Source organism: Mobula birostris, chromosome 9 (genome assembly GCF_030028105.1).
Source record: "Mobula birostris isolate sMobBir1 chromosome 9, sMobBir1.hap1, whole genome shotgun sequence".
Taxonomy (NCBI): domain Eukaryota; kingdom Metazoa; phylum Chordata; class Chondrichthyes; order Myliobatiformes; family Myliobatidae; genus Mobula; species Mobula birostris.
This window is the reverse complement of record NC_092378.1, coordinates 127,746,009-127,764,015: the sequence shown is the minus strand read 5'-3', so window position 1 is coordinate 127,764,015 and position 18,007 is coordinate 127,746,009. Positions and strand designations below refer to the sequence as shown.

General features: G+C 40.3%; 1 protein-coding gene across 2 annotated transcripts in view; it reads right to left on the bottom strand.

Moving 5' to 3' along the window:
• Positions 1-2,206: 2,206 nt before the first annotated feature.
• Positions 2,207-18,007, bottom strand: part of clec19a (C-type lectin domain containing 19A) — a 54,435-nt gene continuing 38,634 nt past the window's right edge. For both annotated transcript variants that reach the window (XM_072268802.1, XM_072268803.1), the window contains exon 5: positions 2,207-5,031. In XM_072268802.1, coding sequence (XP_072124903.1) covers positions 4,952-5,031 — 80 coding nt within the window. In that variant the 3' untranslated portion in view covers positions 2,207-4,951. The remainder of the gene's footprint in view (positions 5,032-18,007) is intronic.

Genomic DNA, 18,007 nt, shown 5'->3' with positions numbered 1-18,007 from the left:
CATACCAAGTTGTGATGCACCCTAGAAGAATGCTTTTTACGGTGCATCTATAAAAATTAGTGAGGGTTTTAGGGGACAGGCCAAATTTCTTTAGTTTTCACAGGAAGTAAAATATTTATTTAAAGGAAAAGAAGGAAAAATTTAGGGAAGGGTTTCCAGAGCTTTTGACCAATTCACCTAAATGTGAGACTATAAGTGATGTAAATAAGAGATGAACAACATTTTATGTCAAAGGAATATGAGCTGCAGGTCTGAAGGAAGTTAGAGCTGCAAAAAAACCAAAGCCAAGGAGAGACTTGGGGACAAAAGGTAATGTTTACATTGAGGAATGTTTTTAACCATGAGAAAAGTAAGATTATATGGAGGTGAGGCACTAAGCTATCTGCAGCATGCTTAAGGAGCCTAGCTCATCAATTCAAAGAGCTCAGATAAACACAATTTTTTGGCAAGTATAAGACTGCAAGCCAAGAACGATCTTTGGACAATTCCAGCTGTATAGAGTACACTCAAATTCACTAAACTGTTACACCCTGGTGAATAGTAGTCTGCATTATACTGAAGAGTACAGTGTATTATTGGCTGATGTAGAGCATGTCCGATAATGTTATAAAAGTTCAGAGCAGGAGAAAATTATCTTCACAATATTGACAGGTAAGTAATTTGGGAATGCAAGATGCAGAAGTGGCTACTTCTTAGTAAGCTCAGTCTCTGGATGCAAGATTTCATATTATTTTGTGAACACATCTCGATATATAGATTCTGTTGGAATTGTCTGCTTTGTACTGCTTAATTGCTCCAGCTATATTAGCACTTTCTGTTTTTCCACTTATCAGTTCCATTGAATGAAGATTTCCTATTGGAACTGTAGGGCTATAGACACCATCCTGTCAGATTAGTTGACCAACGTCACTTTACTGGAGTATTTTTGCTTTAATGAACTTGTTCCTCCCAAAATGAGTCTCTAAAGGACAAATTTGCAAGTGCAGAAAGGAAGGCAATGTTTTAGAATTTACTGTAATGTGGACTGTGCAGCTCCTCCATCTTCAACAGCTGAATATGCATGCTCCTTCAGTACCAAACTATATTCCTTCAGCAGAATATCATCATGTATTGTCTCTGTCAAGAATGCCTGACCCCAGTTATGTCATAATTACTTTATTCATTGAGATACTGTGAGGAATAGGCCTTTCTAGCCATTCGAGCCACTCCACCCAGCAATCCCTCAATTTACCCCTAGCCTCATCACGGGACAATTTACAATGACCAATTAACCTATCAACTGGTACATCTTTGAACTGTGGGGAAATCAGAGCACCTAGAAGAGAACGTACAAACTCATTACTGATAGGTTTCACTTCCAAATAAATGCAAATCAGCATGCCCATGCTCTCTAGTCAAATCAGCATATTTCCTTCAATGGATTGGCCTAACAGATTTGTAGGATTATGAACCCATATTACATCAATGCCCCAGCATAAGGACATAAACTTAAATACCAAAAAATATACCACTAACTGTACATTTTGTGTTCATGGAAAGAGGACACTGAGGGATGGAGAGAATGGTGGAGCTAGTGACAACTGGGATTTGAGGTGCATTCATTTACATCTACATGGACCAGCACTTCCGCACAATCACATGTTGCCTGTTCACCACTTTTGGCTTTCAAAGGTTGAGTAAACAGAAAGAACATCATTAATCTAAACACTGACATTCAGTCTACAAACATACTGCACCTATAATTCCTTAGAGCAATTTCAGATCTTGGAAATGTGAGGACTGTTGACTCAAAGAATTGAAACATAGCAGAAGAAAATCTGTTTTTTAATTATTTTATGTTAATTAATATAGAGGTTTACTTGTTAGCCACATGGCTATAGAAGCCTTTTAAACAACACACCGCATCTCAATTACTGTAAAACATCTACAAATCACAATGTTCAGTAGCCATATAAACTACAAGTATGGAGTTATACAAAAATGTCATGTCATAGAAAATAAATTAAAAATAACACTATAACAATATTCCCACAAACTGTTTGGTTTTCAATTGTCACAGTTTTTATAACACTGTTTGGCAGCTATTTAACTGTACTTGAAGAGTCTTGGGACCTTCAGCAGCTGGACTTGGGCAGATGACTTAGGATCAGAAGCTTTAGCAACAAAATAGTAATAAGTGCAGCCGAAAGGGGTTGCTGCTGTGGGATGGGTGGGAGGGTGATTCTCCTTTCGCTTGTATTTGGATGGACAACAGAAGTAGATTTTGAACTGTAACAGATGACCATGGCCAGACATACCTCAAAGTACATAGATGCTACCTATAATGGAACAAAAAATTCAGCCCAAAAAAACCTGAATTTATTTCACTACTATGTTCTTTTAACAGTTATGCAATTGTATATTAAGTCAACTGAAAGAATGCCCTGGTCATTTTGTCCTGCACTTAATAAATTTAAAAAAATTTTTTTTAGCTTGAATATTTTTGCTATAATAAAATTTACTTGCATTCTGGAAATATTATTGCCTTTCAAAATTATTAGAACTGCATGTTGGTTAATGGGTGTTTCAGTTAGTCTACCCAGAAGATTTCTAAATGAATAGTCATGACTTTTATAGAAAACAACCCTTGTGTATGAATCCTTCATTTAAAAAGTACAGTGTAATAATGAGCAACATTATAGCTTTTCACTTTTCCTAAAGAATGAAATGATTCAAAACTGCCAAGAATTTATATATAGTCTACTTTTCAAATGAATGCTGTCAATATAATCTCAAAAAATTATATAATACGTTGATGATTGTCTACAACCTGTTGTAAATATAATTAATGACTCTTAGTGCTTTTTTCATTCTGTTTGTTTATGCTTACCATTGTTTTGTAAAACACTGAAAATTAAAGTCTTTTTTAAATCAATGGTACATAATTCTCCAACGGAATAGTGAATCAAACTAGAATTTTCTTTTGGAACAGATTAAGATTGTTCTATTGGGCAGATAGACAGCTTGTCAATATCTGGCAGCCATCACCAATAAAATTTCTTGCCAGATTTTTACTTAGAACCCAAGGGTAATATCCATACGGCCTCCCTTTCCATTAAAATACTTTACCTAGTGTTTGAATGGTAAGTGAAAATGTTATGTTTGTTTGTTGTACTAAAGTTAAGTTTCAATATCAGTACATGGAAATAGGACAGCGTTGCCATTACAGAGACCTGGTTTCTTGAGGAACAGGAATGGTGCTCAATGCTCTAGGGGTTTGTTGTTTTAGACATGATAGAGAGGGGGTAAAAAAAAGTGCGGCGTTGCACTACTGATAAGGAAGTGGTACTTAGAGAAAACATACCCTAGGGCCCATCCACAGAGACAATTTGTGTGGCGCTCCAAAATTTTTAAAAAGGTGCAATTACTCTGATGGGATTATATGGCAATATAGATAGAAGAACAGATATGTAGACAGATTATGGAAAGCTGCAGGAACAACAGGGTTATTAAAGAAGGGGACTTTAACTACCATAGTATTGTTTGGAACTTTTTAAAGACAAAAGGCTTAGATGGGATGGGATCTCTGCAATGTACCTGAGGGACGTTCTTGAAACAGTATGCAGAGAGTCCAACTAGAGGAAAAAATCATACTGGATCTAGTTTTGGGAAATGAGCCAGGCCAGTTGATTGACCTGATAGTGGATGAACATTTTGCAATAGTGACCACAACTCATTTTGTTTTGGGCAGCCCAATAGTGTAGTGGTTAACACAACGCTTTACAGTACAAGCGACCCGGGTTCAATTCCTGCCGCTGTCTGTAAGAAATTTGTATGTTCTCCTCGTGACTTCGTGAGTTTCCCCTGGGTGCTCCAGTTTCCTCCCACAGGCCAAAGGTATACTGGTAGGTTAATTGCTCATTATAAATTGTCCTGTGATTAGGCTAGGATTAAATTGGGGGATTGCTGGCTTGAAGGGCTGGTAAGGCCGATTCTGCACTGTATCTCAATAAATAAATTTAAAAAAAAGATAGCTATGAGTAAGGATAAAATCAGATCTTTCAGCAATGTATTAAATTGGGGAGGTAAATTACAACAGGAATAAGACAAGAGCTAATGACCATTGACCGGGAATCCACACCTGACATGTGGGAATTGTTTAAAGATCGGCTGAATGTTCTGGTAAGGATGAAGGACCAGGATGGTAAGTGAATCTTGAATGACCCAGAAGGTCGTAAATTTAGTTGGCAATAATGCGTAAAGCTTAGAATGCTAAAATCAGACGGACCCTTGTGGAGTACAAAGATGGCAAGAAAGAGCTCAAGTAGGCACTTAGGAATGTCAAAAAGAGCCATGAAATATCCTTGGCAAGCAGGATAAAGGAGAATCCCAAAGCATTTTATACTTAAATTAAGCAAAAAGGATAACTAAGGAGAGGATAGATTTACTCCAGGATAAGGGAGGAATTTGTGTCTAGGTCAATGCAAGTGGCTGGTTTGTTGGGATTTAATTACCATGTGAAAATGAATGCATGTATATTTGAGCTGTTTTGATTCAATTTTAATCAAATACATATTTTAGTGGGTTTGTAGCTAAATGACCTAACATAAGATAATGACAATTATCTAACTAATACATACGTGTAAACCAAATTTTACTTACTATTCAAAAATCAAATAGAGTTATTCTAAGAATATTGATGTTTGGTGTTTAGCCATATACAATTTACTCTATTTCATAAGAAAAGTATTACAATATATTGAAGCCTGAAAATAAGTCAAAAAACAGACGATAGACCAAGCTGTTTTGCTACATGGAGCAGACAGTAATGATGTTATAATGGTGTGGCACTTTGATCAGAACCTCAACATTGTTCCTCCCAATTGGCTAGAATGTCTTTGAGTCAATGCTGCCGATTCCAAAGAAATCACTTTCAGGATGAATTCCAAACAGCCAAAGCTCCTTATGCTGGTTAGTTGTTCTCCAGAGAGGGAATTTTACAAACGAATGGAAATTCACGGCTGCAACGATTATCATTCCAGGATCTCAGAGCTTGGAATATAAAAAGAGAAAATAAGGTTGTTGTTTGGTGCTAAATAACAAATAAACTTTAATTGTAATAAAATTTGACCTTTTTATTTAAGAAGAGGATTAGTTGAGGGATAATAGAGTGGAAGAGTTACTGTCCATTATTGTACACGGCATCAGCACCTAATAACGTGTATAACAATTATGTTCATTGTTTATATGAAGGAGAACGTTTTCTGTAATTTGGATTGAGTCTTGGGCAGCCCCTGTTTTATGTACAAGTATATGTGATGCTACAAGTCTTAGTACTATCCATTTTATAAAATCCATGCAAGGAACTGCCAAATTAATATTAGATTACGAGGACCCACAGATTTGAAGTTGTTCCAATTTTTTTTTTTGATTGCGTTACAGCATGGAATAAGCCCTTTGGCCCTTCGATCCATCCCGCCCAGTAATCCCGAGTTAATCCTAGCCTAACCTCGGGACAATTTACAATGATCAATCAACCCACTAAGGGAGGAAACCAGAGCACCTGGGAGGAAACCCATGCAGTCACAGGGAGAACACACAGACACCTTACAGGCAGTGGCAGGAATTGAACCCCGGTCACCTGTACTATAAAATATTGTGTTAACCACTACACCACTCTGCCACTCAGTGATGTCTTAGTGTAAAGCTAAACATTAAACTATAAACAAAGAAATACTTTCATTATTTAACTGAGGCTGGCATTGAACTCAAGTGCTAGGAGAAGCAATGCCCCAACTTAGCTTAATGCTGGTATGTCATTGAGTCACAGAACACAACGGCTCAGAAGCAGGCCCTTCGACCCATCTAGTCTATGATGAACTATTATTCTGCCTAGCCCAATCGACCTGCAACCGGACCATACCCTTTCCATCTATTTAACTATCCAAATTTCTTTTAAATGTTGGAATCGAACCCCACACCCACCAATTCCTCTGGATGCTCATTCCACACTCTCGCCACTCTCTAAGTGAAGAAGTTCACGTTCAAGTTTATTGTCATTCAACTGCATACATGTCCACTGCCAAAAGAAACCATGTTGCATAACACTGTACTTAAAGCTCACACACAACACAAAAATATTACCAATAAATTAACAAGTAATAAAATGTATTCTAGAAGATTGACATTCAAGCAGAAGATGAGATTACAACTCAAGTTAAAAACAGTATAACACGACTGGTGCTTCATCCTTGATGAGACCTCGGTGGTGGCAAGGAGCTCAGTAGTCTCATGGAATGGGGGAAGAAGCTGTTTGCCGTCCTAACAGACATTATCCTATAGTAGGGTCTTAAAGAAATTGTGGGACAGATCTCAGGGATCCTTTACAAAGCTAAGGGCCTTGCATATGCAGCGCTCCTGATAAATATTTCGGACGGGTAGAAGAGAGACCTCAATGATCCTCTCAGCATTCCTAGCAATCCTTTGTGGGGTCTTGCGGACAAATGCCTTGCAATTCTTGTTCCAAATGGTGGTGCAGCTGGTCAGAACGCTCTCAAAGGGTAGTCTTGTCCAGGTTGAGACTCAGGTTGTTGCGCTCACACCAAGCTACAAGCCGCTCGGCCTCCTCTCTCTGTATGCCGTCTTCTCAACATTGTTCCTCCTTTATGTTGATGGTTCAGTGTGACGTGGATCTAGCAGTACAGTCATGTGTCAGCAGCATGAATGGCAGGGGCTGAGCACGCAGCCCTGCAGGGGTATGGGGGGTGGGGGGGTGGCAGCGCTCAGTGTGATGGAGGTAGAGATGTTACTGTCAACACGGGCTGACTGTGATCTTTCAGTCAAGAAGTCCAAGATCCAGTCACAAGAAGAGGTGTGGTGACCCAGCAAGGACAGTTTACCCACCAGCTACTGAGGGATGAATATATTAAATGTGAAGTCAATAAGTAGCATCCTGGTCTATGAAGCACCAATTTTCAGGTCAGGCAGGATGGAGTGGAGGGCAGAGGCTATGGCTAAGGGCAGTGGACCAATCTGAATGATAATCAGACCGGAAAGGGTCAAATGCAGCAGGAGAATGGGATTTAGTGAGATCCATAACCAGCTGCTTAAAGCACTTCATTACTGTTGAGGTCAGTGGCACTGGACAGTAGTCGCTAAGGCAGGTTAAGCTCACAAGTCTAGTGAGGTAAACTTGCAGTACTAGGTGTTCTTAACATCCAGCAATGGATATTAAGAGAAACATAAAGGAGGAACAATTACATCATTAGTTGGAACTGGAGTCCCCTCCATGTTCCGCTTAAACATTTCAACATTACTCTATGACCTCTAGTTTTAGTCTCAGCCATACTCAGTGGAAAATACCCTGCTTGTTTTAACTCTATCTTTCTCTCTCATATGTTTTGTATACCTCTATTAAATTTCTCCTCATTCCCCAGCGTTCTCGGGAATAAAGTCCTAATCTGTTCAAGCTTTTCCTATTATTCAGGCCCTCAAGTCCCAGCAACACCCTTGTAAGTTTTCTCTGCACTCTTTCAATCTTGTTGATACCTTTCCTGTTCCATGTAATAATTAATAATCTGAAGAACAGGACAATACACGTCAACACCACAGCTTGTAAGCACCATGTCAAAAGACTGTGGATTCGTGTCTTTCCCCATTTGTTGACTAATTAGTAAAGAACACAGATCAAATCTAGAGGAAAACAAAGATTTTTTTTAAAGAAATAGTTTCATTGCAAACTTCATTCTCCTCCCCAACACAGCCATAATGTTTTAATTACATTATAACTACTTTGGGACATTCTAGGTCAGATTATTTGCTTTGGTTAAAACAAGAATGAATTTCCAGGAGGACTGGTAATCAAAGATGATTTGGGAGTCAGGTCAACTGGCGTTTACAGGATTTCCTGTGAATTATGAGCAGCGTATAATCGGCTAGACTGGACGCACAGTGGAAACCCGCATCAAGGAGCACAGGAGGTGTATCCATTTGGGTTACCCAGAGAAATCGGCGGTAGCAGAATACTGCATTCACAATGGCCATAGGATTGCCTTTGATGGCCAATGGCTTTTGGAACCACCTGGTGAAGAAAGTAATTGAAACAGAACTAGGAAGAAAAGCATTTTAAGAAAGATGAACGCCGCGCTCCAAGTAAGATCTAGAATTAGATTGTAAACAAGGTGAGAGAGTGAAACCTGATTGGATGAAGACTAACCTATCAGGAGGAACAGACTACGGGGGTATAAATACCACTGAACTAGATATACAGTGGCGCTAAAAAGTTTGTAAACCCTGTAGAGTTTTCTCTATTTCTGCATAAATATGACCTAAGATGTGATCAGATCTTCACATAAGTCCTAAAACTAGATAAAGAGAACCCAATTAAATAAATAACACAAGATCACTATACTTGTTCATTTATTTATTGTGAAAATTATCCAATATGACATGTATTTGTTGGAAAAAGAATGTGAACCACTGGAGTAATGCCTTCTACAAAAACTATTTGGAGTCAAGTGTTCCAATCAGTGAGATGAGATTGGATGTGTGGGTTGTAGAGGTGCCTTGCCCTATAAAAATATACACAAAGTCAGGTTACTGACAGAGCCTGCTCTTCTCAAGAAAGATCTGTTTAAATGCACCATGTCTTGATCAAAACAACTTTCAGGAGTACCTTTAAAGAAGAATTGTAGAGATGCATGAAGCTGGAAAAGGCTACAAGATTATTTCTAAAGTCCTGAGTGTTCATCAGTCCACAGTAAGAGAAATTGACTACAAATGGAGGAAACTCAGTATTGTTGCTCCTCTCCCTTGGAGTGGACGTCCTGCAAAAGGTCACACCAAAGCACAGTATGCAATGCTGAAAGAGATGAAAAAGAACTCAAGGGTAACAGCAAAAGACCTGCGGTAATCTCTAGAACTTGCTAAAGTCTCTGTTCACGTGTCCATTTAAAAACACTGAACAAGAATGGTGTTCATGGAGGAAACCATTGTTCTCCAAAAAAAAACATTACTGCACATCTCAAGTTTGCAAAAGACCACTTGGATGCTCTACAATGTTTCTGGGACAAGGTTCTGTGGACAAATGGGACAAAAGTTAAACTTTTTGGCAGAAATACACATTGGTATGATTGGGGAAAAAAAGGGCACTGCACATCAACATTAAAACCTCATCCCAACTGTGAAGCATGGTGGAAGGAGCATCATGGTTTGGGACTGCTTGGCTGCCTCAGGGCCTGGACAGCTTACAATCGTTGAGAGAACAATGAATTCAAAATTGTCTCAAGATCTTCGATCCCCTTAAATCGGGTAGCAGTCCGTCACCTGGAGCTTAATAGAAATTGGATAATGCAACAAGACAATGATCCAAAAGGCAAGAGTAAATCAACAACAGAATCATTCAAACAGAAGAAAATTCGTGTTTTGTCATGACTGAGTCAAAGTCCTGACCTTAATCCTATAAGAAGTGTTGTGGAAGGTCCTGAAGCAAGCAGTTCATGCAAGGAAGCCCACCAACATCCCAGAGATGAAGCAGGTTTTTAGGGAGAAATGGCCTAAAATTTCTCCAAGCCGATGTGCAGAGCTGATCAACAGTTACTGGAAACATTTGGTTGAAGTTATTGCTGTACAAGGGGGTCACACCAGTTACTGAAAGCAAAGGTTCACGTACTGTTTCCAACAAATACATGTAATATTGGATCATTTTTCTCACTAAATAAATGAACAAGTATATTTTTTGTGTTATTTAATTGGGTTCTCTGTCTAGTTTTAGGCCTTATGTGAAGATCTGATCACATTTTAGGTCATATTTATGCAGAATTGGGGAAAATTCTACAGGGTTCACAAACCTAGGCATTATCACTGAAGATGGTAGAATTTGTCATTGAAACGTCAGTTATAATTGATATCTATACCTGGAAGGAAGCCCAAGAAGTGTTTATTTGACCAGTAATCATTTACTCTTCAAGTGAAGTTACCATCATAACTCCATACATTCATAATTTTACCTGGGAGGATTCTTTGGAGGATCCGGAATGAGAAGGCATAGTCTCAGATTAAGGGGCTTTAAGATTGAGATAAGGAAAAATTCTTCTCTAAAGAGGGGTGTGAATCTTTGGAAATGCACACTTCAGAAAACTCAGGTGGTGGAATATTTGAACATAATGCAAATATGGATTTTTAATCAATAAGGGTATCAGACACTATTGGGATAAGGCAGGTGAATGGATTTGAAGAAAGTTGGATCATATTGAATGGCAGACCATATTTGAAGGGCCAAATGGAGTATTCCTATTTTCATGGTCTTATAGGGTCAGCTTTGGATAGTGGTAGTTCTTCACTATCAGCGGAAGAGCCATTGATTACCCGATTTTAAGTTCGCTAATGCATAACGATATCACCCTAACATATAAAATCCACTGTGCTCTAATCAACTGCCCTAAATATTTTTAAAAATTCAAATATCAGCACAGCAAACTAGGAACAAATCTTAGACATCAGTTGCAGTCAGTGTTGCTATGGAAACATAATGGCTAATGCACAGCATGAGTACTTGCATCCTGTTTCTTCCCTGGCAGCCATATTGTAAATTGTCAGTCCCTACAGAAGGCAAGAGACACCCCCGCCTGGATGATCTGCCACACTTTTGTAATGTTGTTGGTAACATTTTGCTGTAGCCTGTGGTGTTTGCAGACAATTGCTCATTCAAGAGAACAAAATTTAGTGCTGCCTGCTGGGAATGCAATACAAATAAAATATGACATTTTAGAATTTGATCTGGGAAGTGTCAGCACCTATGGCTTTCCTGCCATTTATCCTATCTGAAAATACTAGCCCAATCAATGCTTCTGGCAGCAAGCAGTTTTAGAATAGCTTCACCCACTATTGCCAGTTACAATCTACTGCATTGAGACACCTCATGCTGCTCTAGAATGCCAATGAAAAGTACACTTCCAGGGAAATGGAAATAAGACATTTAGGATGCCATTACAGAAACAACACAGATTTCTGAGTTCCAACAGCATATTTTCTAATATCTGCACTTCATATTTTCCCCAGTTGCCAATCTTTATCATTTGGTACTTCAACAATAAACTCACAGGTGTTTGACAATGAAATATTAACTCTGCTTCCATGCCCACAAATGGTACCAGGCCTGCTGAGTGTTTTCAGCATTTTCTATCTTTACTTCAGATTTTCAGCACTTGCACTTTTTTGATTTTCTTGAGATATTTCATCCTGTCCCTCACAGCTCACCAGGTGAGCCCCCTTGAACAGCAGTCCAAACTAATCCTGTCCACACTCTGTACAGTACATTTGGTCTCTCTTGCTGCATCACTTTAGTTTTAGTGGTTGTTCAGTACAATAATCACTGGCAGGACCTCTGATATTCAGTTGACAACTGGGATATGCTTGCATGTGACATCTAGTATTGGCCTTGTCAGAGTTGGTGTAGTGGGCTCCTGGCCCACAACCCAGGAGACTGCCTAAAGCTCAGCTGGAAGGTTTACGACTTCTGAGTTGCTTTTAACATAGATCTGAGTTTTCATCAACATACTTGCTCCAACACTTGTGGTCAGCCAATGTCCAATTCCTTCCCACCCTGTTACTTGTAAACATGCCATTCCCTTCTCTCAATTCATCCGTGGCCGCCACATCTGCTCTCAGGATGGGGCTTTTCATTCCAGAACTAAGGAGTCGTCCTCAAAGAAAGGGGCATCCCTTCCTCCATCATCAATATTACCCACACCGCATCTCTTCCATTTTGCACACTTCTGCCTTCACCCCATCCATCCGCCACCCCACATCCTCCACGAGGAGCAGGTAATTCTCTAAATTCCGCTATCTCCAATGGGATCCCACCATCTAGCACATCTTCTCCCCCACCTCACTTTTCACAGAGATTGCTCCCTACATGAGACTCCCTTGTCCATTCATCCCTCCCCACTGATCTTCCTCCTGGCACTTATCCTTGCAAGAGGAACTAGTGCTACACTTGCCCCTACACCTCCTCCCTCACTACCATTCAGGACCCCAAACAGTCCTTCCTGGTGAGGCGAAACTTCACCTGTGAGTCTGTTGGGTTATCTACTGTATCTGGTGCTCCCGGTGTGGACTCCTGTGTATCAGCGAGACCCGATGTCGATTGGGTGACCGCTTCACTGAGCACGTACACTCCATCCACCAGAAAAAAGTGGGATCTCCTGGTGGCCACCCAATTTAATTCTACTTCCCATTCCCATTCTGACTTGCCAGTCCATGGCCTCCTCTACTGCTGTGATGAGGCCACACTCAGGTTGAAGGAGCAACACATTATATTCCATTTGGGTCACCTCCAACCTGATGGCATGGACATCAATTTCTTGAGCTTCTGGCATTTGCACCCTCTTCTCCTTCACCACTTGCCATCCTCTTTTCCCTCTCTCACCTTATCTCCGTATCTGCCTATCACCTCTCTCTGGTTCTCTTCCCCCTTTCTTCCATGGCCTTCTGTCCTCTCCAATCAGATTCCCCCTTCTCCATCCCTCTCTCTTTTTCACCAATCGACTTCCCAGCTCTCTACTTCAGCCCTCCGCATCTCTCGTTTTCACTTATCACCTACTATCTTCTCCACCCACCTTCTTACTCTTTTTTTCTCCAGTCCTGATGAAGGGACTCGACCTGAAACATCGACTGTTTACTTTCTTCCATAGATGCTACCTGACCGACTGAGTTCCTCCAGAATTTTGTGTGTGTTTCTTGGATTTCCAGCATCTGCAGACTTTCTCTTGTTTGTCCATTTCCGTATAAACATTTGATTCCTGTCTCTGCTAAATGGGGCTCCATGCCCTCTTGATGGTTTCGCATCTTCCGTCCTATGAAAACTTCTGCAAACTGAAAATGCCCATGCTCCAAGTCGTATTCATTCAAAACGCTTGCTGCTTACGTCGGCTTTCACTCTGATAACATTTGAACACGAAACTATTCAGCCTTATATACAAGCCCTTCTGTGACTTCAGTTTTATAACCCCTTCCAGTCCTACAATTTCTCCTGATCCCCAAACTCCTTCAATATTGTCCATTATTCTCAACACTGGTGCCTCTCATAGCTGCATCCTCAGCCCTTTACCTACCCTACTCCCTGTACACTCAACACTGTGTGGCCCGATTCTGCCCCAACTCCAATTACAAGTTTGTGGATGAAACCACTGCAGTGGCCCGTATCTCAAATAACAATGAGTCAGAGTCCAAGAGGGACAGTCTAATGATATGGTGTCAGGACAACAATCTTTTCCATAATGTCAACAAAAGAAACGAAATGCTCATTGATGTTGAGGGGAAGGGTTGGGGGGGGGCATTGTGCAAATGCTCCTGCACAAGTCAACCATTCTGAGGTCAATGGGGTTGATAGCTTCAAAGTCCTAGGACATCACGAATAACCTCTTCTGGTCCAGCAACATTGACACCACAGCCAAGAAAGCTCAGCAGCACCTTTGCTTCCTCGGGAGGCTAAAGAAATACGGCTAGTCCCTTTTGACTCTCACTATTTGTCATTGACGCACCACATGGGGTTTTCTATCTGGATGCATCTCATCTTAGAGTAGCACCTGTTCTCCTCTTCACTGCTCCAAACTGCAGAGAATAGTGTACACCATTCAGTGCGTGTAACATTGGTTACATCTGCTCCCGTTCAATTCCCCTGGGATGTTTCATTATATCAGAGATGTTAGATAAATTCAGGTTCTTGTTATCAAAAATCCAGTAGGGAAATAGGAAATTCCTTCACTCAGACAGTTGCTAGAATGTCCTAACTTTCATTGGAAGATATCGAGACAGAGAGCATTCAAGTATGACCTGTACCAATTTATAGAACAAATTACATTATTACGATTTGCTGTAAGGTTAGAATGAAGTTAACAATGGTGGTATAAATATGAGCAGCAGCTAATTGAGCTGAATGATCTACTTGCCTGCCAACCCTGCGATATAATTCTTCATGTTCATAAGTACATTAGGGAAAATTGTATCATGATTTATGTACAGAATTACTGAAGAATAAATAGATATGAACATAACTTTTTTACTAATTTATAAGAAGTTACTTTAAAAAAATGCTGCAATTTCTTTTGTGCAAATAAAATTGGGAAGAGAAAAAAAATACTTTGTAAATTTTGCCAGTTTGTCAAGGTGAATTATGTTGAACAGAAAGATTGGAAACTTTCCTCATGAATGAATCCACTTGAAATAGAATCCAGTGGGAATTTTGGATGGACAGTGGTGAAAATGAGCGATATCAGATCAGCTATTTGTTGTACCTCTGTCCTGAATTCCATTTCTATACCATTTATTATGAAGTATCCTCCACCGAGGAAAGAGGACCGGGTCGAGATAACAGAGACTTTTGGAGAAGAGGAGTTCGGTGGGTAATACCGTTCTGCCTGACCGGAAGTGCACCGAGAGCGGTAAGCGGCGTGAAGGAGTGGGGTGCTTACTGATCTGGCTAACAATGAATGGTGCAATCCGGGGTATATTACAATCGAGGAACGTGTTTGCAGACTGGATATTGAACTTTTTACTGTTGAACTTCGGCCACACTCCACCATGATACAACACTTGGCGGCACGGGAGGTCGTTCCTGCCTGTGGCCATCGAACGTGCAGCTCCTCCCGTGGAGGGTCAGGCACCCTAAGCCAATAGACTGGTCCTGGACTTATTTTCCATCTGGCATAGTTTGCATTTTGGTGTTTGATTGTTGGGGTTTTTTGTGTTGTTATATTTACGCTCTATTCTTGGTTGGTGCGGCTGTAACGAAACCAAATTTCCCTTGGGATTAATAAAGTATATCTATCTATCTATCTATTTCCTATACAGAAGAGAGAAAAAAAATCAGTTTCTTTCGTTTTGTCCTCTTATCACCAATGAAGTCAATAGAAGAGATGTGAAGTGAGGGTCTGAGTTGATACTGCTAATTTTACATCATTGTTGAAATTTATATTTATAAAGTCATAGAGAAACAGACCCACCAACGTTTTTGTCAACCACCAGATGCCCATTCACACTAATCCTCCATTTTATTCTCCCCAAATTCCCAGATTCTATCATTCACCTATACGAAGGACAATTTATTGTGGCCAATTAACCTAACCCAAAGGAACCCCACACAGACACAGGGACAAGGTAGGAACTCCAAAGAGATAATAGCAAATATTAGGTTTGAATCTGGCTCATTTACCGCAGCCGAGTACCAAACAGTAATTCTGAGCTAAACTTCAGAGAGCAAGTGTTCCACTGCTATCTCCTTTTGCTGAAATGCCAGTAATATTTTCACCGTCATTTCTCTGCTCTCTGTTGGCATCAGGTCTCCGAAGTGAATCCTAACCTATGCTGTCAGGCACAATGTTGAATTGATCTACAGTTAGTTTTAAATTCAGCAGGCCTGACAAGATCAGTGAGTAACATGAAGGCATACTTATAACAAATTCCTCTTCCTGCCCTTTTACTGAAAAGTTTTTTTTTTAATAGCATCAATGTAAATCTTTCAAGCTCAAAGTCAAGTATGATGCCCATAAACAAGCCCTCGTTATCCTTAGGCAGAAGCAGATCTGAATTTTGTTGATGATGAAACAGGGTCAATGAAAATCAGCAATTGCACAGTTTCTTCATATAGAGTCTTCAGCAAAGAATGATGCAGGGTATTTCACAGGGATGTTAATGTACAAAATTTGAAACCAAGCCACTTTAAGGAGACATCAGGGCAAGAGATGAAAGACTAAGTCAAACAGAAAAGCTTCAAGGAGAATCATGTCAAGGAAGGAGAAAAAGAGAAGTGGAAAAGTTTAGGGAGACCTTGGCAGCAGAAAGTACAAATGTCCATGGTGAAGGGATTAGTAATGGGTGAGTAAGGGTATGAGAGTAGGCAAGTAAGAGGGAGGAGTAAGAGAATTTGAGAGTTGTAGGGGTAGATGAGACAACATGTTAGAGAGGTGCAATGTCATGGAGCAATTTGAAACCATGATGAATATTTGAAAATGGGCGGGTTGCTTCAATGGAACCTAGGCTAGGCCAAACTAGACAAGGTAAGTTAAGACAAGGGTAGGATGTTTAACAACCTGAAGCTCATGGAGAATAGAATGAAACAAGACAACTAGATGCAATAGAATAGCAAGGTGTTGGGGTATCAATGGTGCGGGTAACAGCAGATGAGCTTATCCAGGGGTGAATCAGGAAAAGACAATAGAAGCAATTACGGCAATGGGAACAAAAACTAGACAGCCAGTGTCTACCTTATAATATCTAACAATGTAACACTATAGGAGATGTTACCGGATACCCTGGTACCCAGATCGTCCCAGAGAAGCGACACCAGAAGCTGCCTTACAATGGAGCTATGTATAGACAGCAAAAAGTTGGAATCAATGGAAAGGGTGCTTCCAATGATTGAAACAATTAGATTAATAATATTACTTAATTAAAGCAACAAGAAAATAGTGTTTTTTCCTCATGTTTTCCTTCCGGTGATTTTCTTTTCAAAGAAATGACAGAAAATGAAAACATTTTGGATGAACCTTATCTCTGAATGGTATTCTATAAAAAACATAGAATCCGAGTTCACCTGTTTTTAAATCAAACTAAACTTCTAATCAAACTTTAACCTTGTCTACAACTCATGGTCTTCTATAGATTCCAATTAGGTGGAATGAACAGATCAGAGAATCTGGCATGATTACCAGTGCATCTTATTTATCATTTGATGGCCATGGATCTGAATATTTTTGTTGCATGACTTCACTGCAGAATCTCTGCTCTATAATCACTATTAAGCAAGATTTCACATCAGATGGGAATGTCAGTACCATGAAGCCAATACTCAAAATCCAGATGATGCACCCATTATTCTTCTAGCAAATTGAAATGGCCTCCAGCTTGATGATAACATTCAAACATATATTTATGCCTGCCGGGTGCAACTAAAGGATTTAGCTTCTAGTGTGGCCCTGCTTTCTCTAATTGCTAGAAATCACTCTAAAGGCTGATTTAAACTTGTACGTCAAGTCGTCGCCGTAGGTACAGCATAGCCGCAAACCCTACACAATGCCTACACGGATCCCTACGCTGTATTCTGACGCGCACCTCTCCCAAAATGTAACTACACATCATGGCAACGCAGACCGCAACAACTGTGATTGGTCCGCTTGGTAGCATCGCATTTCCTCCTACGTTGCAATAGCTTCCCATTGGGCGACTGAAGGGCAGGGAAGGAACTCTGGCTGCAATGCTTTCCATAAAGCTTTACAGACCTCCGAAAGTATGGAGGACGCATTTCGCTTTTACGAAAAAAAAAATGCTCGCTTTAAACCTGTTTACCCCGAGAAAGACTACCATGAACATGAAGCCTTGCACGGGCAGGTATGTGCGCATGCGTGGTGTACGAATACGTGACGTGCACATGCGTGTACGTGCCTGAATTGCAGAGCGACGCAGACACACCAACGCACAAGTTCAAATGCTCACAACAGCGTAGCCCACTTGCATAGGCTACGGTGCAAGCTAGTGTGCACAAGTATAAATCAGCCTTTACGAGGTACTGCTGTCTCAAGAGTTGATGATCTGAATCTCAGGTATCACTGATTCTTTATATATGTGCTGCACCTGGATACCATCTTCTAGCAAGCTCACTTGTTGCTGGAGGATAGAAGAGAGTTCTTCTGCACTCCCAAGAGCCCTCCAAGAGAAATCTCTAAGTATTTTTTGAACAGACTCTACATTTGTTAGAAACTACCATCACAGCTGGTGATAATATCCTTTAATAGTCTGTTGCTTATTAAACAATTATCTCCTAACGTGGAAAATCTTTCCTCACATAGTTCATGTGTTCAGTGAGGAGCCTCGCCTAGAATGCAAGAGAGCTAAAGTCCTGTAATGGCAACTCTGAACTGCATGATTCAGCAAACAACAGCACTACTACATGAACTCTCTTGTCCTCTTCAGTGTCTATTTCCCTTCTCATTCCTACCAAGGAACAATACCAAAAGACCAATATTAACTTTGT